General features: G+C 42.2%; 1 protein-coding gene across 1 annotated transcript in view; it reads right to left on the bottom strand.

Moving 5' to 3' along the window:
- Positions 1–1,215: 1,215 nt before the first annotated feature.
- pcdh11 (protocadherin 11) overlaps positions 1,216–26,849 on the bottom strand; it is a gene marked incomplete at its 3' end in the record, with an annotated part of 117,445 nt that continues 91,811 nt past the window's right edge. Inside the window, exon 6 of the mRNA XM_084549983.1 lies at positions 1,216–1,679. Within this exon, the coding sequence (XP_084406109.1) occupies positions 1,216–1,679 (464 nt within the window). The remainder of the gene's footprint in view (positions 1,680–26,849) is intronic.

The following is a 26,849-nucleotide window of genomic DNA, read 5'->3' as shown; positions in this document are numbered from 1 at the left end:
ATTAATTTCAAGAACATAGGTGTTAGTACTACGGTGGGAACAGAGGATGCACACAAAGCTTTTGTTTCTGAGCTCTTGTCACTTTTTCACCGCCTCCATACGTGCAGAGTTTCCAGATAGCCAATATAATCATTCTCAAAACCTCCTGACCACAATAAGGGTCGTTATCGAGATCACACATCAAAGTAATTAGACTGAGTATTTCATAATTAGCTCCGTAGCTGTTATTGTGGGACTGTTTCTGAGCAGCAAATTGTGAGGAATAGAAACAAAAGGAGGAAAACAAAGGCTACATTTCCAGAGAGCATCTGTCTGCGCCTCTCAAGGCTAAGCTACCGAGATAACGCTAGGAGATAGAGCTGGCAGAGATGGAGCTGCCGCCATATGAAAAAAATACAACGCGGGTAAGCGTGCGTGGATGTGCAAGGGTTTCGTTTCATTTTGTGCGCGCTGGTTCGCAGTGAAAGTGTGGAACGTGAAAGATGAAGATGCGGTGCTGTCTACCATTGGCCTGGTTATGCTTTGTAGACTTTTTTGTGTTTATTTTATTTTATTTTTTTATATCCTTCTGCAGTCCCCTGACCGAAATAGGCTTCTGAAAAACACGTTCGGGCGAGACAAAAGAAATATCTTCCACCACCAAAGGAGTTTGCGCCACGTGTTATACAGAGCAAAACTTCACTAGAACTTGAACGGAAACGCCATCCACCCAGAGCTTATAATAAACATTTAGCCCAGTTTAGCTCACACAACACAAAGCACTGCGTCTGCATTTGTTTCTGAGCGAGGAAATGGTCTTTTAAGGGCACGGTTCCACTGAGCCGGGCCAGAGGAGCTTAAAGTGTGGAGCGCCCATTGTTATCACTAAGCAAACGTCACCAAACTGAGAGCAAAATCTTTTTTTTTTTTTCTGCAATAGATCTACTTTGATATAGAACTACCTTTTATTTAATATACATGGGTCTGCTATGTTAAGATTTCCGTTTCTTTTCAACTGCTTTAGCTGTCAGACTGATTCCATAGGAGTTTGTCTGAATAACATTATCATGGTTTAATCCGTTCTCACGTCTTAATTAGTAAAACTGAGCTTAAATTGGTTGAAGTTATTCAGATTATGCATACCTGCACTCGTACGCATACATACTCATAAAGTCATAGGCCTTCTATGGAAGGAGTCGCACGTATGTCAGGCCGATTAAAATCTGTCTTTAACTCTTACAGCTGGTGCTCATTTAAGAAAGAGCTGCTTCCCCCGCCAGTGGGTGTCTGCTGCCCGGGAGAGGAGAAGCTTGCCAGGGGGATGACCTTGACGGGGTCCTCCTTCTTGCTGCTGCAGTGTCTGTCCAGGGTGTTGTAGAACTGCGGCCGGTTGATCCCTTTGTCCAGTTCATCTTTTTTGGGCACGGACCTGCCCAGAGTATGGCGGCCGTCCATGACCCCCATGCTGCCCATGTTAGCTTTTATTCCCCGGGAATAGCTCTGCTGGAAGCCGAAAGAGGGGAGGGTGGCGGTGATGGCGGCGGTGGTAGGGGTGGAGGTTGGGCTGTTGCTGCCAGGACCTTGGAACTGGGCCAGGGCTGGGGGCATCCAGCAGCTGTCGGAGTGGCCCAGTATCAGACACTCCTGGGTACAGGTCTCAGAGGCCTCAGCCAAGGCTTTCTGCAGGTTCACCTCGATGGCTGTGAAAGAAAAAAATAATAAAAAAAGAGAGAGGGAGAGAAAAAAAGAAGAAAAAACACAGTTAAGACAACAGGTCAGAGCACACAGAGTGTGCAGCTGGAATGCAATGATTTTATCGGGGGGGATGTGAAAGCGCTGCACGGACTCATGAATCAGAATGTAAACAGAAGAAAGTTGTCATCTTATCAGTGGTTGACCCACAAAATGTCAGCCTTTTAGCGAAATGAAAGTCAGTGATAAATGTTTCATTTCATCTTGTAATGAGAAAAACACCAGCAGAGCATTTAATTTCCATTGGTATTCCCATGACTCTGTCTGTTTACCTACAATATGCAATGAATTCCCTGTAGCTTAATTAGAGTTAGAAAAAATATGTCTTGCTGCTTGTGTCTCGGATTGGCTTTACTGTATTAAATATTTAATGAACATCTTAACAAAGCGTTGTTTATTTTAATCACTGACAGTGTGCCACACCTCAAACCCCCTTTTTTTATCTTGACGAGATATCTTTTGGTGCCCAAAATAAATCTGGTCAAATCAAATGAGAAAACTCAAGTAGAGAGCGTGGCGGGGGGAAAAAAAAAGAAAATGTCCCCGCATCTTGTGAGCATCTTCGGCTAATGCAGGTACTATTAATATACACAATGTGGCAACATTTGGGTTGCATAGAAGGGAAGAAAAATCTGAAAACTGAATGAAGAGGCGAGTGGGCAAGGCTAAGCACTCAGACTATCTTATCTCATTATCCCGGCACTGACATCACATGTGGAATGAGTCTGGGATGAGGCCTCAGCATTGAGCCTGAGCAATAAAGCCTGTCATGCCAGATAATTAGAATGTAAAACAGTATGCACCAAGGCAGCCCGGAGCCTGCAGTGTTATGTTTCCCAGGCCATGCGAAGGAAAAGAGGGGTCCTCATCCAAACATCACTTTGCTCCTCTAGGCCTCAGCTTCAAGCTGTCATGTAGAAATTATTTAGTGTATTTGCATAAGTAAGAATGCTATAAATAATTAAGCAGTCTCAGACCTCAGTACACTGGAACAACTATTTCCTTCACATAGTTCTGCATACTTATTCTTTTCCTCTGACATCTGCAATTATTCACACCACTTTATTTATTGTTTCACAACATTTTACAAAATGAAATTAAATATTCGGATTAGGCTGTGTTAGTTTAACCAGTTCAGCCCCCTGAAGCTACCCGCAACGGTCCACGGCGACCCGGTGACCACCCTTTTTCCCGTCTTTCTGTGCGACCACAGATTGAATGCCACGGCGTCAACTTTAATTATGAGAGCAGTGTCTGAAAATGAATCGCCCGGTATAAATTGTGAGGATATATTTGGCGTGCCCACGTGGAGTCAAATCTGTCCTCTCCATATTGAACTGGAGCCGTGGAATAGGAGTGTATAAATCCCCTGGGCGGTAAATGTGTCACCTTTCAGAGGGTCACTAACTTCATTAAGGCAAAAATGGATGCCGCTTTCTCATTCTCTGAGCTAGCACAATAGGGCCGAGCCAAGTCTCGGCCGTGCCCCGACTCAATCTTTCTCTAAGTGTTTTCTGCCATTGGAGATGTCTTTTCAGGGTGCTGATGTTTTAGATGAGGCAGTGCAATTAGCATAAATGTCTTATTACCTAAAAAGAGTCACAAAAGAATGCTTTTTTTTGTGTTTTTTTGTTGGATTTATTTCTTTCTCCCAACAATTGATCCGTGCAGTCAAAGGTGAAGCCGCCTTAAACGCGGCGTACTTCACAAATGAAAGGTAATCTGTGGCTCTGGGACTTAACACAGCGTGAAATATTTCAGAACAAGCCTCTCCAAAACACATGGGCCTGTACTATTTTCTATTCCGGCGGGGTAGTTTGGATAGGCGGTGGCGGATTTGGGAGGGTGGGAGCACGGCGTGAGTGATGTCGCTGACAGCTCTCGCTGCTTTCGTCAGCTAGAGGTATGCCGCAGCCTGCTTGTGATACCGTTGTCTTTTGTATGCAGGGGAAACAACTGTACCCCACAGAGCTTTCGGGAGAAATCACACATCACTGACGCCACAGATCCCCTGATGCTGTGAACATTCTTTTCTACGTTCCCTTCAAGGAAATTTTGAATGGCAGACAAGTGGGGATAATGGCAAACAATGGGGTGTAATAGACAGCATGACTCACATCAGACCTACTGTTCTCATTTGAAATGTTTCATTTTCACTGAGCAGTGGTGATGGGGTTGAAAAATAACTCTAATACCTGGTAAGCTATTCCGTAGTGTCAACTGAACATCTGATATTCAACTGCAATCACTTCAAATAACCGGCCGCTTCTGACTACACGGGTTCAATCGCATTCAATTCGTGTTCTGATTCAAAACAGCTTGCAAGACATTGTGTCACGGCCCTGGTTGATCTTCTGGTCGGGAACGCAAGGTCAGTGCCAGCGGTAGCCTACGGCAGTCTTGTTCTGCAACATCAACACATCCGTTGGCCCGCCACAGATCGAACGCCGCTGCGTCCACCTTCAGCCGACCTTCCGCCGGTGTGGTCAAACATTACAGCTTGTGCAAACATTGAACGTGTGCGAGAGGAAGGTATGATGTGCGGCGGACGGCGTGCAAACGTCCTTGAAAGGTTTTTTCTTGCGCTTTCGATTGAAAACATGGTGGCAAGTTGCAAATGGTTCACTATAATGGGAGTGCTTGAATGACTGCAGTTCTTTTCTTTAGAGAAATACTGTACGTACGGGTCACTTTCGTTTCAATGTTTTTTTGTGTTGTAGGCAAAGAAGAAAAAACATACCAGTATATCAGGTGAGGTCACCTGGTCGAGCAGGGTGCCGCATAAAATGATGCTACAGTCCTCAATGCAGCGGCACTGGTTCGATTCCAGCTTGTGCCCTTTGCTAAAAGTCACACATTGACAATGCACCGTCCAATAGAAAAATACCCACTATGACAGATTATACTCATATTACAATCTGATTGCACTGTTCTGTTTTTCTTACGTGTGCACAAATACTGCTCACTGTAAATACTACTCCCATTTGATATGTATACCAGTCAGATGCACTATTTACTCTGAACAGCTATTACTTTCAACACTTGAACAATATATATATAGCCATTTAACTTGTTTACATATACACACAAATCTTTAACTTGTATGTAACAGCCTTGTCCACCCTATCTTCATATGACCCCCATTACTGTTCTTTTATCATTATCTTACTTAAATCTATTCTTGTTCACGTACACTGAGAGCAATGTCAAACTGGAGTCACGTTTCCTTGTATGTGTTTTACGTACTTAGCCAATTAAAGCTGATTCTGGTTCTGCTCGCACACTTGAGCCTGTTAAACGCTGAATAAAAGTCTTAACAAAACTGTAAAAAAAAAAAAAAAAATCGCAAGTTTATTGTACTGGGTTGCATTACAGCGTCTGGTTGTTCATCTTGTTTCGTCCAACCTCTGTTCAGACACATCTGTTCAAGCACATCTGTTAAAGTCAGCTGGTGTGTAGGTGACACGCTGATAATAATGTCCTTACCATCCCCAAAAAACCCTAAACATTGAAAAACTAAAATTTAATGTTCTGATAGGTTAATGCGCACCCTCTGTAATATAAAGATAATTGGCTTCATTTTGGCATGCAAGCAATGTCGTAATGATTGAACGTGTTCATCATAAACACTGCATCTCTCAGTCTCGCGAGGTCGTCGAGGGCTACCTTGCCAACAGACATCTGGTAAGCATTAGATTTTGCCTTTTTTTCTTTTTCTTTTTTTCCTCTCTGCCTTTTACACGCATTCAGTCTCACTTGTGTTTTTCCTGCGACGGCCATGAAGTCCACGAATACGAATACGCGTTCTGACAGGCAGAAGCTCGCGCGCGCAGCTAGGATGCATATTAGCCAGATGATCGGGGCTTTCCAGTACAATAGTATGAGATATCTAACATGACAGTTGATGATATTTACTGACAGAGCTTGTTACATCTTGATGAGCTTCGCATTAAGGTCTGCACACATATCACGATTCCACTCATTATTTCAGCATGCACACGCTCATTATTGCTAATTAAAAGGATAATTGCATGCATCTAGGACATTAAATTCTTCGAACACCCATCAGGAAGGTGGACTAGGTTCCTGACTCATCGTACAGGGTTAATTAGTGCAGTCTTTTCATTTTTTATTTGACTTTTCACATGCATGCATCTATGCATCGCTCTCATGTAATGTCAAAGGTGGGCACTGTAACATCATGTGCACAACATTCGTGCTAGCGTGCATATGCATATGGCCATATTTAAATGATATATATCTGTTTAATGGATATTCTGTTTTGCAAATCCAGTCTAATGCACAATGATGTATTGGACTCTCCTTACTTCTATTGTTCACCTTTTTGAAATATGGCCTGTCACTATGTAATATATTTGTTTTTATTCTCTGCAAAGACTACAAGGGTTACATTTTTCCAGTTACGCAACATTCACAAAAGTGCAAACGTTCATGCACACTCCAGAATTCAACGGCTAAGTAAATAAACCTTTCACCACCCAAAGCGATATCACCCGCTACTCTGACCCTCTCAGAGTCAGCTAATTTGGGATCAACAAGTTTAATAGTGCCAGAAAATGCAAGAGGCTTATAAAATGGAGCCCTTGTCTTTCATCAAGAGTATTAGACCCATCCCGGAGTACGACGAGTGATACAGCCGTCGAGAGTGCCAAAATATTATCATTATCATCATATTACGCGTTCTTGTGCGATAGGGAGGATATGAGAAAGAGAACGGGAGAAAAATAAAAGACACGGCCTATGCAGGCGCGCGCCTAGTGTCCAGGGGGAGACCGAAAGACAGAAATCGCGGAATATGAAAGATTCTTTCAAATAAATAGAATCTCAGTAGAAATAATTGGGTTTGTAATTACCGAGACGTTATCACTCCGCTCGGCCTTATGCCCACTCCAAACGTACAATCTGGATAAGCAAATGGATGGTCATTAATAATAATAGCGCTATTAAAACCCCTTGGTGTTGCACCGAAAAAGAGAGATGCCATTACTTTCATCGCGGCTCTGGCAATCATCATTTGAAGGAGAGGCCAATGCCTCACTTTCACAGAATTACAAATACAAGCCAGCCCACTCACATGCTTGATGCGATTCACTCCTCCCTGCCTTCTCGGGGCTCGTATTTATCATGCACACTTGTGACTGATTCATAATTTTGATGATGTGTACTCATATGTGAACTCATGTTGTATGCAAGACGCTAGGAACTCAGCAGAGACTGCTATCTGAAGGAATGAAAATTATATGACTTATACCTCTAAATCCTGAATATACATACATTCCTTCAGTGATGAAAAAGGAATATGCAGGCTCAGAGACAAGGGCTGTGATATCTTTGGAAAAAAAGCCGGTATCTATGGTAATCTGCCTGAAAATGAAGTTTTCGCTGCATGTCAGGCTCAGTTGCTATTTGGTGTTCTTTACTTTTATCAGGAGGAGGTACAGTATAATCCCTGGTGAAGGCAATAAGAGCTGTCATTGTCGTCGCAGCCAAGGGCACGGAGGAGGAAGTAAATATTCCATTGTAGCAATAAAAACTTGGCGTGCACTTTGGAAGGCAGATCAGCTACGACGCAGAGGTCAGTGGTGTCGTGTAGGACGATGACGCGCATTAAGATCTATAAGAAGATGTGCTGAGGTAAACAGTTTTGTTACAAGATCTTTACAAGATTTTATTACAGAATTTGCGGCGAAACAATAGAAGCGGCCATCCGCCGGCCATCCTCATTAGCGTCCGTGAGGCCTGTGAAGAGCATGCCAGAGAACGGCAATGAATTACTTTTTATAACGGCGCAGTGGATTTTCTTCCGCTGAAACATAAATTTCGGAGCAATTCCGTGCGGCAGCGATTCAAAGTGAGATAGAGGCGACGGCAGAGCAACGACTCCCCCTTTTCTTACGGCTTAAAACAAATAGTGCCAGATGTAATGAATGGCCTTTTTTTAAAGGAGACAATGTGACGCAGATAAGAAGGGGGCGAGGTTGTCCATATATACTCTAGACTAATTACTTTTGATGCATTTACTGAGACGCTGCTGACAACAGTGAGTCTCTGAGCCACATACGTATTTATCAGCACTTGTGGGACCTATACAGTTCCTCGCCTGTAATCCATCTAGCCTTGTCTTCCCTCGACCCCCTTTGCTTTCCTAGTGTTTGACCCATTGTAACTGAAAGTAATTGCAGGCAGAAAACAACATCTAATGATTACTTTATCTGGGAGTCTGAGAGAGAGTGAAAAGTCACAGACAGGTACTTTCAACAAAGGGAGGAGGCCTTTTTGTTCCCGACACACAATTTCAGACAACAAAGAATATTATTGACTTGGCAGAGATTAGAACACCAAAACAAATAACAAAGCACAGGGAGAGGACAAAGTGCACAAAGAGAGAAAGGATCTCTTGAACAACCAAGTGCCAAACACTTGCTTCTTTCTTTTTGTTGCCATTGATTAAAAGTATGTCGCAGGATGAAGCACCCATTTCTCCACTTGGAATATACAACACAGGCTGAATGTACAGAGTTAATTCCATGTAAATTCTTTTATGTCCAAGGGACCTTTGTTGTCAAGGAGAGAAAAGAAAACAGCGGGAAAAAAAAAAAAATTAATTTCGCCAAAGCACAAAAAAAAGAAGAGAAAAAAATCCCGACATCAACAACCACAATTGTGTGATTTCCTTCAACAGAGAGCACGGTCGGGAAGGTAGAACACAGAAACGTTTTTCTTACACTTGACTTTTTGTGTGTGACATTGGTTGATTACATCTCCTTCATTATGTCTGGACTACTATTGGGCCTTCCCACCCGAGGACAAGATGCCGGTGTCACCATCAACACAATCAGTCCTGGCCAAATACCCAGCATGGGCCAGATAGATGAGAGGTGCAAACACCATAACAATCTGCAATCAGCGCTCATCACCACAATGACACACAGAGGATGAGGCACAGAGTTGCTATGGGGGGTAGAAACACAAGATACGCTCATGTAGGTGCACAAACACACGCACAAACCCACAACGCGCTGACGCTCTGAGCTTAAAGTCTAATACAAGGCCAACCATTCATTCTCTGTTTTTTGCAAATCTGTTCTTCTGCGAGTGTTGGATGATACTGCAGATGTACCGCACAGGTGCGCTGTTACTGACAAGGCAGCAATACATAAATGTATATTTATAAGACTATCCAAGTTAATATTCACTGCACATGGATGAATGTCTGAACATTTCCATACTGTGCAGATAATGCGAGGTCTGGGAAATGAAACTAAAGAGCGCAGCAAGAAAGGGATGTGAAAATATTTCAGAAAGACTAAGAAAGAAAGCAAAATGGGCTGATTAAGTGGGACTTGACAACGCAATCTGATATTTGCGAGGAGATTGGATTGTTCCAGCAGGAATACTATCTAAACAGTCATGATTTTAGGAGATGACTTTGATCTAAAAATGTAAATGTCACTTATAACGCTCTTAGCGCTTCTTTTAAAAACAAATTAGGGGCTGATTTGAAGAGTAAGCAGGTCCTTGGAGAAGCAAACCTGTTGCGCTCGGAGCCGGCAAACAACTGGATATGTTCGGAAAAGAGCTAATGGAAGTGAGGCCCCCGCCCCGTTTCACATGATGGAAATGAGGCTCAGAGAGACAAACTGTACGGCAGCCACCGACGTGCTACATCCCGTGTCATGTAACAAGCAAATTCATCACGCTGACCCATTGCCCCCAATTATTATGGAAAACAAGAATGAATCAAATTAACATTGAAGAAGCTCTCGGATCCGGCGGCCCGTCTGTATAGCCGATGGATACGGCAAGAGGGTAGGAGAGGGTAATAAACAAGGTGCCGCCGTATATGCTATATATCTTGCAGTCATTGATGATTAGCTCTGTTTTCCCTTAGCCATACATTACTGTTATTGCCTCCATGGCCGGGCAGATAGGAAGTGGATACAAAGGCATCGTGAAGCCCATCTTTCAACGGATAACTGGCAGGCTGAAAACCACTCAGCACCAGCGGCAGTGTGATTCCAGTGCATGAGTAATCTGGCCACGGTGAAAATTGTGGAAGCGTTCAGAGTGGGACCTGGCGCACAGTTCTGTTATGTTTTTTTTCAAGGATGCCGCGTTATCGTACAGCGAGGCATTGCTGAGCAAATGTGGCCACAAAAAAGGGGTCTCTCCTCGGATGTCAACAGCTCAAGTCCTGGTGTTTTGTCCTTCTCGGAAATCCCGAACATGTGTAATCTCGTACGAGGTGCCGGAGCCAGACGCTCATGCCATCCCTTTTCTCCTTCCCTTTCTTTCTCCGTCTTCAAAATATTTTGCAGACAGCTTAGGCTTGAATGCAGACTGTATGCGGTATTAGTCACAGTCATTAGTGATGAGCAAAGTTACATTTGTAATATCAATGTGTAGTGTAGCACGGTAAAGGTTTTAATATGAGGGGCAGACTCTCTCCAGATTCCCCTGAGCATGTACACTTTAAAGGTTTTCCTTTTCCAAAGCACCACAGACCCTCCTCTGGGGACAACTATTAATTTTTCACTGAAACCTCCCCTGAATAATGAATTCTGTCCTATTTATACGCTGTGATAAGTCCACTGAATGTCTAAAAAGGGGTTATCGTGAAAAGGGTAAGGCTTTCAGAGGAGGACCGGCTCCTGCTTAACATGTTTAATTCATCCGCATCGCCATGTTCTTGAAAGCCGAAGAAAAGTCATATAATGTATCACTGGCAAACATGAAAGCAGACACAAGCGGCACATTCAATAAATCACAGCTTTACTTTTACTGTTTTGATGTTGACTGTCACAATCCCCCACCCAAACACCAGCCGCTGAAAGTTCAGATATATGCTTTTTACTCCTCCGGGGTACGGCTGACAGATATGCTCTCGCTAAAATCACAGAGGTACTCAGTGGCTTGTGCTAATGTTTCTGTCAGTACGCACTTTATTTGGGGTGTGTTGAGTGCAGACATTGTCATCTAGCATTCACAACAGAGAGAGCGACAGATACAGACACATGGAGAGAGGGGGAGAGAGAGAGAGAGAGAGAGAGAGCGGGAGATGGCAGTTGCTGAAACACACACACACAAAAAAAGGCATAAAGATAAGCCCATAAATAATGCAATAAAAACTAGAACATACTTCAAAATCCGTGGAAAATAAAAGTCAGCTGGAGGTGACAAACATTCTTGATACTTAAAATACTTTGATACTTAAAATAACTGTTGCTGTAGTGACTTCATTACTCCGGCAAAGAAGGGAGCCTTACTCTGCTGCTGCAAAAAAAAAAAAAAAAGCCAGCCATTCATTACGGATTCACTGTCAGACCAAATAACCGTGAGGCTGTCTCATCACAAAAAAACTCTTTCACATAAACACAATTAATTGACGCTGCAGAGAGCGCTAACAATATCACAGTGGCACAGATCAACTGTAGCACATAACAAAGATGTGTAGTGATCCTATTCAGCATTATGCTTACTATATCATCATTACCGCAATTATAACTCAATATAATTTGGATTTATTTTAGATGCGGATCAGTTCTAGCCGCAAACACGGCTAAAAATAATCTATCGTGCTAATTATATAATTGCTTTAGTTAAGTGGCATTGTTGCACATTTGATCTAAATATATCATTTTCATCACAAGGCAATGGAACTTGTTGGACTTGGAAAAACTTCCCGGCGTCACTTCCCTTTACTGTGTCGTTAGTTTCTGAGCAGTCTTAAAGCAGAAAGAAAGAATTATAATGAAATAAAAGGCTAAAAGCAGAAAATAGGCCCGCTGATTGTATTCTGCCTGCCATGATGATGAAGAGAATGCTCCAGCGGATACAGCGGTCCACAGAGGAGGGGAGAGTGAAAATAGCCACGCCACTTTCTTTTCCGGCACTACAGAGACTGCCGGCAACCCATTGACCTCAATGTCTTTTATATTCTTCAGCCCAGAGCGCTAACTATCAGATATTAACACCCCACGTCTTTGATTTTATATGCCCGCCATGCCCCGAGGACACTTGCACGCGTAGTTTGTCCCGCGGTGCTGCACACTCTTTGTGTCGGCAGCTCCGACAAACACCCCCCGAAGATGCAAGCGGTGGTGTTTGTACGTCACATTTCTTACTTCGTTTCATTCATTTAGTCTCTGCTCCGTTGTTGACTTGTCTCTGCAAAACTGGTAGGATTTAATGGAGACAGGAAGTTTGCAAAAAAAGAAAAAGAAGAAGAAGAAGAAAAAGAAAAAAAGGAGTCCTGGATGTCACTGACACGTCCTGGTTTTTGTAGAATTGTAGGAGAAAATTGCCAGGGCTTCCTGCCTCATCACTATCACCAGCAGCAGCAGCAGCACTACCATGATGACATCACTGCAGCCAATTTCATCCTGCACTTTATTTTAAGCTGCTGCGTCCGTGTCCACGCGTGCACGGCGGCGCACGTGTGCGGCCAAACAGACACGGGCTCTATCTCTCTATGCAATTCAGCGTGTGAAGGCACCCATACCCATCTCTATGATAATTTCCTATTCACCGTGAGCAAAGACAGCGACACTGATACAATTCATTTCCCCTTTATTAACTGGTGCGGAAATGTTGGGCCCAGCAGAAGTGACTTCTGAAGTCTTTCAGGGCTGAAGGGCGGCGGAGTTTATTTTACGGTTGCGAGGAGAAAGCTTACTAGCGCGGGGTGGATGATTTTTTGGGAGCCATACATCGATAATAGTGTATTTGCCGGACACAAGAGGTTCAGTTTCCGCGAACATTTAGTGACCTCTTGAATTTTGCAAGAGGCCCCGACAGTCAAAAAGCCTCAGCTTCAAAGTAATATACGCGCTTTTCCCAGAAATCTAAAATCATCCAGTCCTCTCCCTGGACCCTCTGGCACAGTTTCAGCACCATTTATATTGTTTGCATTCCTTGTTTGAGATTCTTGCGCGTGACACCCGGAGTAAAGTCCAGTCAATCACTGTGACATTCAATTCACCAGAATTGATGACTTGCCCTTTTTATCTAGGCTTGATGTCCTTTTTATTTTTCTTTATCCCCGACTCTTCCTCTCTCCACTCTGACATTGCTAATTATTTCAAACTATCAGGTAGACGGTTTCAGTTTCAATTAAATCCCATCTACTCCGCTGACCTTGGGGTGGGAAGGGGGGCTGCTCTCTCAGCCCTGAATAGTTCCTCTGGCGGTTATGGGTGCCATTTAAGATTTAAACTCAATTTGAGCCTGACTTTCGGTGAATACACGGCCAGACAGGAGTGTGGCCAGTGTATGTATTCCAGTAACACACTTAATGTGATAATTGAGAGGGGCCCAATTAAAGCTTGGAGGCATAACCGGCTACTCCAGCAGACCCTGGGGCGGCCGGGAAGGACAGATTTACAACCATATGCCGCTAATCTAGCTGGCAAGTAAGGGTTATGAATCTTAATGTACTGATGTTGGGATGACATATTATGTGAGGCTTAAAGTGTCAATACCACACAAAGATCAAAATGATAACACTGAAAAAGGAACAAGGCTCCTGTAGACCCTGCTGCAAAAAAATAAATAAATAAAAAAAAATAAAAAATAAACAAAAGAAAGAAAGAACGAAACAACAGAGGGCACCATGTATGTAAGAAAAACAATTACGGGATATTGACAGCTAGTGCAATCAAAGGCTCCCCTGCCAGACTCAATGAGGTGCCAATCAACTGAGTGTCTCTGCCTCACGTTGCTGCTGCTGCTGCTTCTGCTGCTTCTGCTGCTGCCTTTCATTTTAGAGTCGGAGGAGATTCTGCCGTAGTGAATCATCAGTCAATAGCTCAGAGCTGATGGTTAATGCTGATTGATGACATTCAATCCAACACCCCAGCATGCCCCCCTCCCCCTCCTCAACAATGCCTCTCATCTGCAATAAACAGTCAGGGTACATGCTAAAGTCGGGAGGGGGTGGAATATGCAAGCTAGCAATTGAAATTATTATTATTATTATTATTATAGCTGATATATAAGTAGAAGTAGTAGTAGCAGTAAAAGTCATGATTTGATTAATATCGTTCCAAACTAGCTTTAAAGGCTCTGTCACCATGCTCTGACGGCTATATTGTTTTTCTTTGGAAGAAACCGGTTCCTCATCAAATGCCACGAAAGGTCGCCCGTGATTGATTTAAGCCATAATTAAAATGATTACTAAAACAAATGACAAAACGCCGCATGCTCTCTCTTCATCGTCCCATGAAATGGCGTGAATTCGAGAGTCATTCAAAAAAAAATGGCATAAGCCAACACAATGCGCAAAAAAAAAAAAATAATAATAGAAAAACAACTTAGTACATGCGAGTGATTAGAGTGATTCTATCAAATGTGACATTTCTATCATCACAATACTCTGCCTTGCTCTTGCCTTCCCTTCACCTGTGGCTCACGGGCAGGATAATAGAACGAGATCCCTCCTCTGCCAGGGGAAGAAAAAAATAAAAAATAAAGATAATTTCTGTGGAGATATCCCAACGTGAATTTATGTGAAACATGACAATGGTAACCTGTATTAGGCGTTTTCTAACCCAGAAATGTCAAACAGGAGGAGGAACACTGCAACAACACATAGGCGCGATACAGAATTGGCTAGGAGTGTCACCTTTAGAAAGAAAATGAAAGGATTCTCTCTCTCCTTCTGCCTTTGTCTATTCTCTGCTGTTTATCTCGTCCCGAGACTCGTATTCTGCTTTATGAAGGCTCGGTTTGGATGAGGGAACATGCTCTGCCAGTCATTCGCTCCTCCAGGAAAGTCCATTAGAGTTTGCAGAATTTCATGCATTATCTCTCTTGGACTCCTCTCTCCCATCAGATCAGCAGCTCTCAGTCAACACTAATGAAGTAATAATAACGATGCAGAAGTCACAATTAAGGACACACGTTGGTCGGTTGTGACCCAAGTCTTTTCATAAATAAATATCAGATATTAAATTGAAAACAAAAACAAAAAGAAACGCGGCATTATTATGCAAACTGTCTGCATTCTTGAAACAACCTCAAGAATATGTCCAGTGTTTGGAGACTGCGAAGAGCATGTCTGGCTCCCATCCCCTTCATTTCAGTTGCTCTTTGATTCATATAGGTGCTTAAAGAGCAAGGTGGAACAATTACCATTTAAAGTGGTTAACATGCCCCAGCTGGTGTTTCTTTCCCTTTTCATCGTCCTTATTAAACACGTTGAGGGCCCTTCTTGGAGTTTGCCGGTCGCACTGTACATCCTAACCCTCGAGCTGTGACAGACAGCCTGAAAGTGGCAAGAGGGGAATAATCACAAGAAAAAACTCCTTGAAACTCTCACCGTTCAAAAACAATTATCAAGAGTTGAAATGCTATAAGGAACAAATCACAGTGATGTTCCTTTTATGACACCTACTCCCATTCTACTCTTCATTCGGTCTGCACTTCACAGTAAACACAACAAAGAATTGTAAACTCTACTGGCAGAAGAAGAAAGGGTATTAATTTTTCAACCGGGACACTGTAAACTGAAAATACCTGTGAAGTGGATAATTCTGTCTGGGGGAGACATGTATTTTTCCCCTTCCTTGTGTCAACACAACTTCTTTTGAGGTGCGCAACGATGTCTGTATGGACCTGATAAGTCTCTTATTCTCAGCAAAGAGTAATTTGCAAAATGCAGACGGCTGTACACAGACTCTCCACGTTGTTAATTAAATCATTCCGCCTTTGAAGTTTTCCCAGGTTTTAATGGGAAAATAACGAAATTAAATAGGATGCTGTCTTCTCTCCTCGTGAAAAGAATGATCCACCGGTGCTACATCAATTACTGAGGCTGAAATACTGTAAATAAATTAAATTAACCATAAATAAAACTGCATGACTTCCTCCTGAACGCGAAGTATTGTTTTTCTTTAAAGCTGTCGAGAGACTAGCCTGGGAAGGCAGGCATCCATTATTATATGCAACCATTTGTACCTGTTGCCAAACAATCATAGACCCTATGATCGCAACCATATGTGCATCTGATGCAAACCAAATGCTGCCCTTCTCTTTCGCCTCATTAGTTTAAATCTACGCAAGTCAAGTCAAAAAGGCAAGAGCTGGAATTATATACATATATTCCCCTTAGACTGTGTTAGTTTGCCATCCCTTTTGAGTCCAGTATTCACTGATCTGAGTCTGACATCTCCAGTAAAGCTAATTCAGTGTGAAAAATGAAAAATTAAGGGTCGCCGGGGACAACTTGGTGGTTTTGGAGCCCAACGACTGTGATTACACTCATCAGAATACACCTTTCAGCCTTTTCTCCCCTTCCACAACCTGTCTCCTAATTTGATCAATAAAGATGAGTTTCCCTCCATAATGAAATCCGCACTCAATCACAACTTTGTCAGCAGAAAGGTCAAGCAATAAAAGGAGATTTTGTTTCGGGCGAAAAAAAAAAAAAAGAAGAGACTTTCTAATTAGTTCACTCTGGCCGATGTGGCGCTGCTAAACAGCGCTCTTGCTGAAAAGTATGATACAATCCATTTTGTTTTAGTCAATAACTTCTTGGGCCACAAATATGCCGAGAGTATTACATGGCGACCTTTGCACTAATCAATCCACTAACACTTTGAGTCTAAAGAGTAAAATCTGCAGATCCGACGGGGGAGAGGGTGTTTTCCGAGTAGGGTCAAGCTGATAACAGAATACAACCCCTAAGGTGTTAATGGCAGGCTGATTATCTGAATGGTTAGTGTTTTCACTCCGTCCTCTAATTACTTCCAAGGCTAGTCTTTGAAAAACCAATTATGAGCTTGGCCAAACTGTACGTTTTACTTTCAACACTTTAATGCTGCATTTATGTGCTGTAATTTGCAGAATGGAAAATGGCAAAAAGCACAATCATTCTCGTGTTGATTATATCCTATCGGCTGTGAATCCGTCTCCAAATCCAGATACCTGCTATGATCCAACTTAGTCGTGATTAATTGTACTTGGCTCTAAATACATTAGTATCTGTGACCATCCCTCCAAAATTAACATGCAACATGTGGCATCCAGACGGCTGAAGGTTGTTGATGTGCACAAATGAATGTTTGCATTTATATATAATCCTACATGTGTCATATAAATGTGTCAGCCACATCAAGCACATTATGTCATATTATAATAACCGCTTAAGGAAGTCTCTCCAGCCTGTCCTATATTCTTTGCTTTCATCCGCCAGCAGAGGGCATATAGCCTCCCTCAGTGTTACATTTCAATGTCTTGCTGCATTAAGAAAGTTACTTAAAGCCACTCTAATGCAGTTGCTAAGCCCACTGATGTGCTATATGGTCCGAGACACCTCTGCAGGGCTCTGTGTTGCAGTGTGATACCAGCAATACATCCGCTCCAAAACATGTGCAGCGCCGCTCAAGGGAATCCACAGACATACGTCGAGAAATGTGCAATATGGCTGCGTTCACTTGCTGCATGTGGAAAGAAGAAGTCCTTGAACGGCAAAGTGCTCTCAAAACGAAAAAAAGGAAAAATACACCATGTATAATGTGTCAATTAAATGATTATTTAACTATAGCGTTTATCAGCCTCACGCTAACAAAGGAGTTCATCTGCTCAGGTGCTGAAGGTGAGGTCGGATTATTTGTGGCTATCTTTTCAGATTACAAAGGTGTGAGGAACCTGTTTAAAAAAATACGTCTATGCCTGTGTCTGGCCACACGTGTCCAAAGGCAACTTGACAGCGTGGCCCCACAGACGGGCCCGAGATTAATGATTTGTGACAGCTTCAACGAGCCAGGATATGAACAGTCATCCTGCAGCCATTACATAAGTAGAAACAGCTGTTGTTTCGGCAGAGGCTTTGATTTCTTATTGTAGCTGCTCCTCATAGAAGCGTGGCAGGAGAGGGGACCTCCTGTCACATCCAAATAGGCTGAGCAATACTGTCGAGGCAGCAGGTTTTTGCAGAGGGGTGCCGTGTTGCCGCGGCACCGCTCGCAATTTCAAAAGAGCAGGAGAAAGAAACTTTCTAATGTCCACTCTTCATTGTCGCCCTTAAATACTGAGACACCAATAAAAACAACTCACTGTATCTACAGTTTATATTGATGGCTCTGGATGATCCTGCCAGTGCCTGCTGTGTAATTATAACAGCCTGAATTATGTTTGCCGGTAATTCTGTGGCTCAGACTGTGTTGTGATTAGCACTGGCATGAATGGAGCTAGATTAAACCCAGTTGGAAAGTATAGCGAAGGAACTGCAATGAGACATTATTCCTTTTCTGTTTGATTTTGAGAACATTGCCTTGTTCTAGCACAATAGGATTTAGATAGTCCCATTGTGAGGAAAGCCTATTTTGAAACGCGGCGAATGTATAGAACACGACGAACCACTTTGTTTCAACAGGACAAAAGGCAGGCTCGGGCTTGGCATGTGCTTTCTGACACTGTCTGCTTGCTATTTCGTGGCCCTTTTCTTCCTTGATCACTCCGAAAGAGCCATACAGAGCGGCTTTGAATAGATGAAAACAGTTTGGAGATTGCTTTGTATGGAAGGCACAAATGCCAGGTTGAGTCCCTTTGAATGACCGTCTAATTTAGTTTATTACATCACTGTCACTCTTTTTATCATGAGCTGTTATTCTGTTATTGTGATTCAGAAAGAGAACCACCATTCAACATTTCCATTCAACAGATTCTAAATGTTCTGTGGCTGCGTTACAATGGGCTGCGCCACACACACACACACACACACACACACGAAATAAATAAATAAATAATCATTTTCCAGGAAAGCTACACAACCTGACAACAATTCTAATTACAATTCTTCCCCAGTCACCTTTTGTACAGTCCTACTGTACATCACATTTGCAAGATGTCATTGTCTGCGTGTCTGCATGCATTGTCCTTGCTTAGGATTCAGCAGATGGAAACATGGGATGGAGGTTATCAGCCATCCCGTTCCCCTCTGGACTGTAATTCGTTGTCGACAATGTGCTATGGACCCTAAAGGCCTGCCATCTGCTTACTTTCGCTGCTTCCAAAGGTGAGAAATTTCAAACCCCCACCTGGTTGATGTTCTAGCCATGGATTTCACCTACTCACGATAGTGCCAGCTACATACTGTGAAATTTCTCTGAAACGCGAGTAAAATATAATAAGCCGCGTTATCGGCCGTTAAGAGTGGATATTGTAAGTGATGAGTGGGTAAGAATTACAACAAATACAGATTTTTCGACTTGAGATTTTCTAAAATCTAAAGAATTTAGAAATAAAAAAAACATGAACTTGAACTAAACTGTGGGATGAGATTGAGAGTTCTGAGAAATTATTCTGAGGTGAGCTAAAGGTTAACATCTACTCTCATCAATACTGTGATGTAAAAGTCACTTTGACTTTTCTTTTTTTTTGTACCACTTATCAGTTTTTTTTTTTCCCATAAGGAGAATTTTTCTTTTTTAAATTTTAAATCAGAGGTCTTCAGTTACCCTTTCCTCATATCTGTGGCCAGTGACAGGAATACAGGAAACAAACAAACAAACTATTTAAAATGTGTTTTGTACTCATCCTCCTCTGCTCTTCCTCACCGGTAAACGACTCGAGGCGCAGAGCGAAACAAGTTTTGAGGCCTGCAACAGATGTCTGGCTGCTTATGAATCATCACTGTGCTCGGAAATTGCATTCTGACAAAGCAAGCCATCCTTAATTCTTGGTCATATCCAGTTGCCTGTTCAGCGCGGCCAAATGTTTTCTCTTTGTTATTCGCGCGAGCACATTTGGGCACGCCTGAAAGCTGACACGCTAAATGCCTGTAGGATGTATGTTTCCCTGTTTATCCTCGTTTCTTTTACTTAGAAAAGCACATGGGGCATGCAGTTTAGGAATAAAATTATTAACCAAAGTAAGAACTTTATTACATGACTGAATAAAATGTTTTAAAATTAAACACCCAGGATTTTAAGTTGAGCAACGTTCCCCTTTGTAGTGCATGTAATCTCATATCTTTTGAGAGTAGATTTGAACTTAACCATCATGCAGAAAACAGAGAGGTGACTTCACAGATACACCATATCCCCCGGGTCTCTTTACACTTAGATATTGAGCTCTTACCCCGAGCTTCCTGCATAAGACTCCATACATCATCTAATTGATCTAGCGAGGAAGATTTAAGCCTTAGCTCAGAGACAGAAATCTCGTTCCAAGGTCAGGTAGTGGGAGGCAAAGGTCATGGGTCACCTGTCTCCTCACACCTGCCCTTGATGTATCCCCACCTCAACTCCCCGAGGACGCCAGAGATTCCTATTCTGCTGATGAGTTAAACCTGCTTGAGCCGTAGAAATCCACGGGATTTCTATCGGCCTTGTCTGCCGCTGTGTAGGACAGCAATCGTACCGCTCAGGTACATCAATCAATATCCACATACCATGGCCGCAGCATGTGGCTGCTGATGTAGCCAATGCACGACGTCTAAAGTTTGTCCAACCAAAGTTCATTTCGCAAAAAACTCTGAGTAATTCATCATGAGATGGATTATTCCAAGAAACTTTGACTCTGCATGGACACATGGATTCCTCAGGAGGAATAATCTCATTACACTTAATCACTCATTCCCTTGATGCATAGATAGGGGGAGTGGTGAACTGTGTTGCCATACAGCATGATTCAGGGTTGCTAAGTATAGTGCACGCAGCCCATAGAAGCTGTGGACAGAAGGTATCCCCTGGGCACTCAGAGAAATTCTACGTATGAAATGGAGCGGCAAACTTTCTCCTTTTTGAAATAGGGCATTATGTATGCATGTGGGGATGTTTGTTAAAAACCCTTGTCTGCTGTCAGGCTTCGCCTCCTTTCCTCTGAGCTCAGAGAAGGGAACGTAAGCTGTTTACAAATACAGTATGACAGGTTGGATACTCCAAACTTAAGTTTTCATGTCAAAACCTGTCAGTGACATTTAACAAGAAGTAAAAAGCACGTCAGACCAAGAAATGCTTCCAGAAAAAAAGACCAAACCAGCAGACATGTGGATGAAAATAGCTTCTGACCGGGGCTGTACTGAGGTTCATATACACAGAGCTTTATTCTATACGTACAATGATTATATTTACACTGGTTATACTGTAAGTGGCACTGCAGTCTTCTTAATACTTTTTTTTCACCACTCATCCAAGCAGCTTCTTCAGTTCTAGGGGACTGGTGAGAACTTCCCACGTCTTCTAAAAAACTCTACAAGCCCAGTTGCGTTTTTCTTTTTTAAACGCTTTTTGGATACACCATGACCTGGATGACTGAGAGCCTTCACAGACAATTAGCTCAGTGCACAACACATTATGAACATTTCATTTTTGTGTGTGGGTGGACATCGTATCATACTGTATGTTTCCTACTGTATTCCGGTGCCTTTAGTTTTGTCCGTGTTTGTTATCCACCTATAGCAGAATGTATACAGGAAAAAAAATATTGAGTTTGGTGAGAAAGGGCTCTGGGCTGTTTTGAGTTCAACTGGGAATAGAATTTTTTTCAAGGGCAGTGTGCAATCATGGAGCTGTGTTATTCCCCATGATTGCCAGACCACTGGCAAAATGCACACACGCACGCACACACACGCATGCATGCACGTGGTATGGCTGTGTGAAAATGTGACTTCACAACATCAACAAAATATTCAGAGGGAAGATCAGAGCGAAGAGACATCAGACACCCATGTCCAGGTGATATTACAATTTTTGCACATCAATCTGCCCTTTTCTTTGACCTAGCAGTTGTGCCCCTTTACACTATGGATTAGCCAAGTCTGTTGTCCAGGGAAAATGACGGCTACACAGAAAAACAAAAACTAAGTCGCTTTTGCAGCTGCGAGAAAAACAGGTCACTGTGAAATGAAGGCAGAATAAGAATTTAATGAAAACGATAGGGAAGGTGGAATTCAGCTGCAAATGTTTTCGGGAATTCAGACACAAATATATGATTTGGACATAAAATATTTCATGCTCTGTATATGTCTGTTGGGTTAGGCCTTATTCGCGTTTGGATTTTGAGACAAAAGACAAACTACACTTCATATTTTCATTTGCCTTATCTTGACTTGCTACAAGCATTTCGCTCAGTCGTCGCCGTCAGATTAATTCGTTTTTTTTATGAAGTTACAAATTTTCATTTTTTTATTATTATTTTCTTTAATTTTCAAAACTTTCTGACTTGTATGTGTTTCGCTTGCTCGTAGTGCCTTGGGGACTTTGATAATGAAAGGAAAACAACTTGAAGCAGATTAACTCATCAGCTTCAGATAATAATGAAACAATGAGATAGCACATTAATTCCTCCTCTCGTTGCAGCCTCTCTATTAGAAATCAGGGAAGAATATGTAGTTATTTCAATATATATTTTTTTTCTGTCCCTATCTCCTCTCATTTTATTTTATTTTTTCAGGAATAATTCAGTGCACCGCTAACACTAGCCGAACTAAACTGAGCCCGAGATCAGGGGCTGATATTGTTCCGTCACTGCAGGCGGCGGTGGAAATTCAGGGAGCGCGTCGAGGCAGATCGTGAACTCCACTGCAAGGAGAAATATTTGTTTTCCATCATAACTCACGGCGGCGGCCAAGTTTGTTATTCGGGAACTCTTATGAGGGCAGGGCATACACAAATGTGCCTGGACTGTGGGTGTCGCACGGCTTCAAGCTTGTTAAAAGGGCCCGGTCAAGTTATGTCAGATTTTAACAGCCATTCCCGCAGATTGGCCTCGCCGGCAATCTGAAGGCCCATAAAGCCTGATTCATCACCCCTATCGCTTGCAGAGGGCACGCAGAAGGCAGGGAAAGAGCAGCTCTCAGGTATGCTAAAGTCATCCATGATGGAATCTGTCAACTCTGCAAATGGCTCCCCTTCGCCCTGCTGCCTTGTGCATTTTATCAGCTGAAGTAGTCGATGACAGAAAGTCTATTGAACTCTGGCTGTCTCTCCATACAAATTATTTCTTTCTGTTGAGCAACATTTGTGTTAGGACAGAGCTTGATTATCAGTCAAATGTGGGCCCCGACTTGACGTTATGAATAAGAACTGAGCAGGTAATGCCTGTCAAGCGCCTCAGTCCAATTGTGTGGCGGGAATATCCCTGTTTACCAGCTCAGCTCTTCTTCCTCACCTCTAGTAATCATAATTATATTGGGAAATTCCATTTGTTGCAAGGCTGCTGACAACCCTTGAGAATGAAAAATACAATTTAATCATTTGCCACTGTCGACACATCTTCAGGCACAGCAGGATTTGGGGGTTGAAGACAACGGGTGGGCTTTAGAAGCTTAATGGATGCTATTGGATCATTTTTTGAGTGACAGAAAACAAGCTCGGATGCCTGGCGAAGTTTCCTCCAGATGGAGACAGATTGCTCCGCGCTAGTTAACAGACCTGTTTATTTTTGTCTTAAAAAAAAAAAAAAAAAAAAAAAAAACATTATCCTGACTGCGAATGTGGGAATAAGTTTGATTGACACGCTGAGATTAATTATCAATAGAACCTTTTTTTTTTTTTCATTGGTGAATCAATAACTGATCTCTGCATGTTTTTAAATATGCATGGAATATAAAACATTCATTCCGTCCCTTAAAAGCCATTCCACTTTCGTCCCAGATTTAAGCTGCAGATTCTCTGATATATATTGCACGAGTGTGTGCTGTTGATATCAAGGAAAAGCCTCAAAAGGTAGAGTAGCCTAAGGATTTTTTTTATTTTTTTTTCTTCCCTGAAAGTCTCTCCCTGTTTTTCTGTGGTGGAAAATGGAGTATTGGAGTGTGGATTTGGGCGTGCTGGCTTCTAGGCTGCCTCCTTACATTTTGTTTCCCTCCACTAGTCCGATTTCATATTGATGAGCTCTGCAGCAATTCAAATTGCATGTCTTCTTTAAACATTTAACTAGCAAAGAGAGCAATCACAGTCTTTGCTCAGATCCTGCCTCTGTTGAAAAATGCAAATGCTGTTGCTGTGAAAGAAAATTCAGACAGTAGGTACTTGAAGAAAGTTCAGTTTTTTCACCTTTTACTATGTGCTTTGCCTTACAAGCATAACCTGGACGCAGAGGGTTGAAAATGCAACCGCTCCATGAGACAGAGCCTTCGTAATTCAGCTTCCACAGAGGATCGATAGTAATACTGAATTGTAATTTCACAATTTGTTTCAATATAAAATCGCAACTTTCTCTCCAGGATTTGCCATGCTGCATATACGTGTTCCTCGGTGGATGTCAGCTGTATAAAACAATGAAGTGGGAGCCTTCTCTGATATTTGCCGTGGAATCCGTGGAGATATTGAGACTCTTTTCCAAAAAAAAAAAAAAGACTCTTCCTTGTACTCTTTCGAGTCCTGAGCGAGTTTGGGTCTTTTTCGAAAATGGAGGTTTATGTACGTCTCTTTGCCACTTCTAATAATTAATTTGTGATAAGAAAAAACAAATTAATAAATCAAGAGAAGACGATTCTCTTTGCATTATTCGGATAACATCTTTTTGTCAGTCCTTCTGATACACAAGGATGTGACGGCAACCCGCTGAAGTCCAAATTACAGACGCAGTTGTTCCAACAAAGTGATGCTCACAATGCCTTCGCTTCTGGGGTAAATGAGCTCAAACTTGCCTGGATGAGGGAGAGCGGTAAATTTTTGCAAATCATGTGAAAGGAAGTAAATTGGTGAAATAACTAAATTGGTAAGGTCTGTTTTTTTTTCCTTTTTTTTTTTTCTTCCCATCCTTGGCTTTGATAATGCTCATTCTGGATGCTCCCAAGGAAGCTGCTTAAAAATGATAATCCGGGGGAGGAAGGGAGAATCTCCACAGACCTGCCTCAAGCCTGCTTTCAACCCTATTAAGTAATATTATGCAGCCTTCCACAGAAACCTAAACTCCAGCCTTAAACTCTGCCTCCTTGCTTACGCTCCTCTGCCTTCATCCCTGTCAATAAAAATCTCAAAGTCCCTGTCAAATACAAAATTAATAGACAGGTTTTCATGCAATATAATGCAGCAAAAAATGTTATATGCATAAACTTCCGTTACTTATTACTTATTCTGCATATCATGCAAAAATGATCAGATTATAAAACAATAATAAGGCATCTGTTTTTAAATCAGACTTTACCCATAGGCACCAGGTACAATTAACTATTTATTTATTTTGTCTGATTTATTTTTTTTTATTTTTTTTAGATCAACAAAATGTCTAAATGTTGTTTAGGTCCTGGGTGCACCTGCAGAAAGATCTTAGGTTTCTCACATTACCAAAATCAAATCCCAGAACAGTGCCGCATAGAAGAGCGCTCTGCCTGGCTCGCAGCTATGTACGTGAGGACGCCTCGGGCAAACTCTGCTACAATACATGCAGCACGCGCTTCATACTGGGTCAGAATCTGTTGCAGATATGTGCTTTATTTTTAGAGTTATATGAAAGCGTGCATGCTCTTCTCAACAAGATTGATGAAAGTACACCAGCTAAGTTACATTTCTTGTGTTTGGTTGTAACTCAGGGAGCATGCTGTTTGGCTTACGCTGCAGTGTTGGGGAATTACTTTTGACTTGGCAACGCCGAGGTGTAGCTCGCTGCACTGCTACTATCAAGCACCTAGTGCTCACGGTTTATACTCACACATTTTCATTCTGGCTACAGCATTTTATAATTACTGTCTGTGATAGTGCATAAATGGCAAATTATGCGGAGCTTAAATCAGATCTGAATAGATATTACAATATAACATCACGCCCCATCAGGTGGCCTTGTTTACCCAGCATGCTTCTTTCTGACAGGGTCAAGGTAGGCAGAAAAAAAAAAAAAAAACATCGGTCACATCAGTTATCTCTGCAACTGGATGGCTTGTTGTGTGGATTTCAAAACGTGAATTGATGCATTAAAACCGTGATATACAGCGAGTTCTCCCGAAACAGCAGGGAGGGGAAAGGCGCTGTCTGACGCCTCATGGCGAGTAATATTTTGCGGAATTACTTGGTCGGTACGGACCCCCGGTTTAGTTTATACACAGTGCTTTGTCAATATCCATCATGGCTGAAATCATTATAGTACATGCAGCGTTCAACAACTCCTTTAAAGATGGTCTCTCTTGTGGCACATATGCCAATTTGTCTGGTGATTTATTTGCAGGCTGACTGAGCTGGTATCACCTAACTCATTCAGGTAGACAGTGTGCACATGTGTTGGCGTGAGTCACAGAGGGAGAGAGAACGAGAGAGAACCAGAGAGTTAAAGACTATGCAATGCAATCATACTTGGCCTGCATCCACTCACACTGTAATGGGAAAAGCAGCGTGCAAGCATAACTCTCATGAGAAAACAGGGAAAGATGAGAAAATAAGTGGGTCAAGCGCGAGGCGTGAGGGGCAGGAGTGGCGAAGAGGACCCCACTGAAATCAATGCGCTCCGTGCTTGCTTTGGTGGGATATCGAACAGAAGAAAAGTGTATTGTGGTGGTAAATGACGGGCTAAAAGCTGGAGGTGCCCTGTCTGAGTTTGATTATCTCATTCCCAAGGTATCGCCGTCGCCGTATCTTGTGAGATAAGTGCCGTGATAGTTGTGTATTTTTGCCGTTACAGTAAACGCTGCCAAAATTGTCGGCCATTACGATGCTCGTCTCCCGAGGCAGAAGTGATGATGCATCACTGGTATTCTGGTGTTTGGAAACAAAGTCTTTCTCTCAGTTCCTGAACAATTAACATAATAGAGTGGACAAATAATAGCAAATACAGAAACACATACATGATTTCAATTAATGAGTCTGACTTCTATGAATGAATATATTAAAGTAAATAAATGCTTTGTAAGAGGGAAAAAACATTCAGTAAAAAATCTCCTTGGGTAAACTTGGCATGGTATTTTACATTTATGACCTTTAGATGGCTGGTAAAGACCAGTTAGTTGCCGCAGAATGATCAGTTATTATTAAAAGTCGCATCTTACTGTATTGAGCAAAGAAAACACAGATGACATTTGAAAGATCTAATTATCTAATTTAACTTCTACACTGTTCTAAGCAGGTGGGAAGAAACGCGAGTTCTACTAATGCTTGTGAGCTGATCAGGTAGCCTGCCATTGGACATTTAACATGATTAAACGTGAATAACATTTACAT

This window comes from Chelon labrosus, assembly GCF_963514085.1.
Source record: "Chelon labrosus genome assembly, chromosome: 8".
NCBI classification, from domain to species: Eukaryota; Metazoa; Chordata; class Actinopteri; order Mugiliformes; family Mugilidae; genus Chelon; species Chelon labrosus.
Note: the sequence above shows the minus strand (reverse complement) of the source record. Positions and strands in the feature narration are given on the sequence as shown.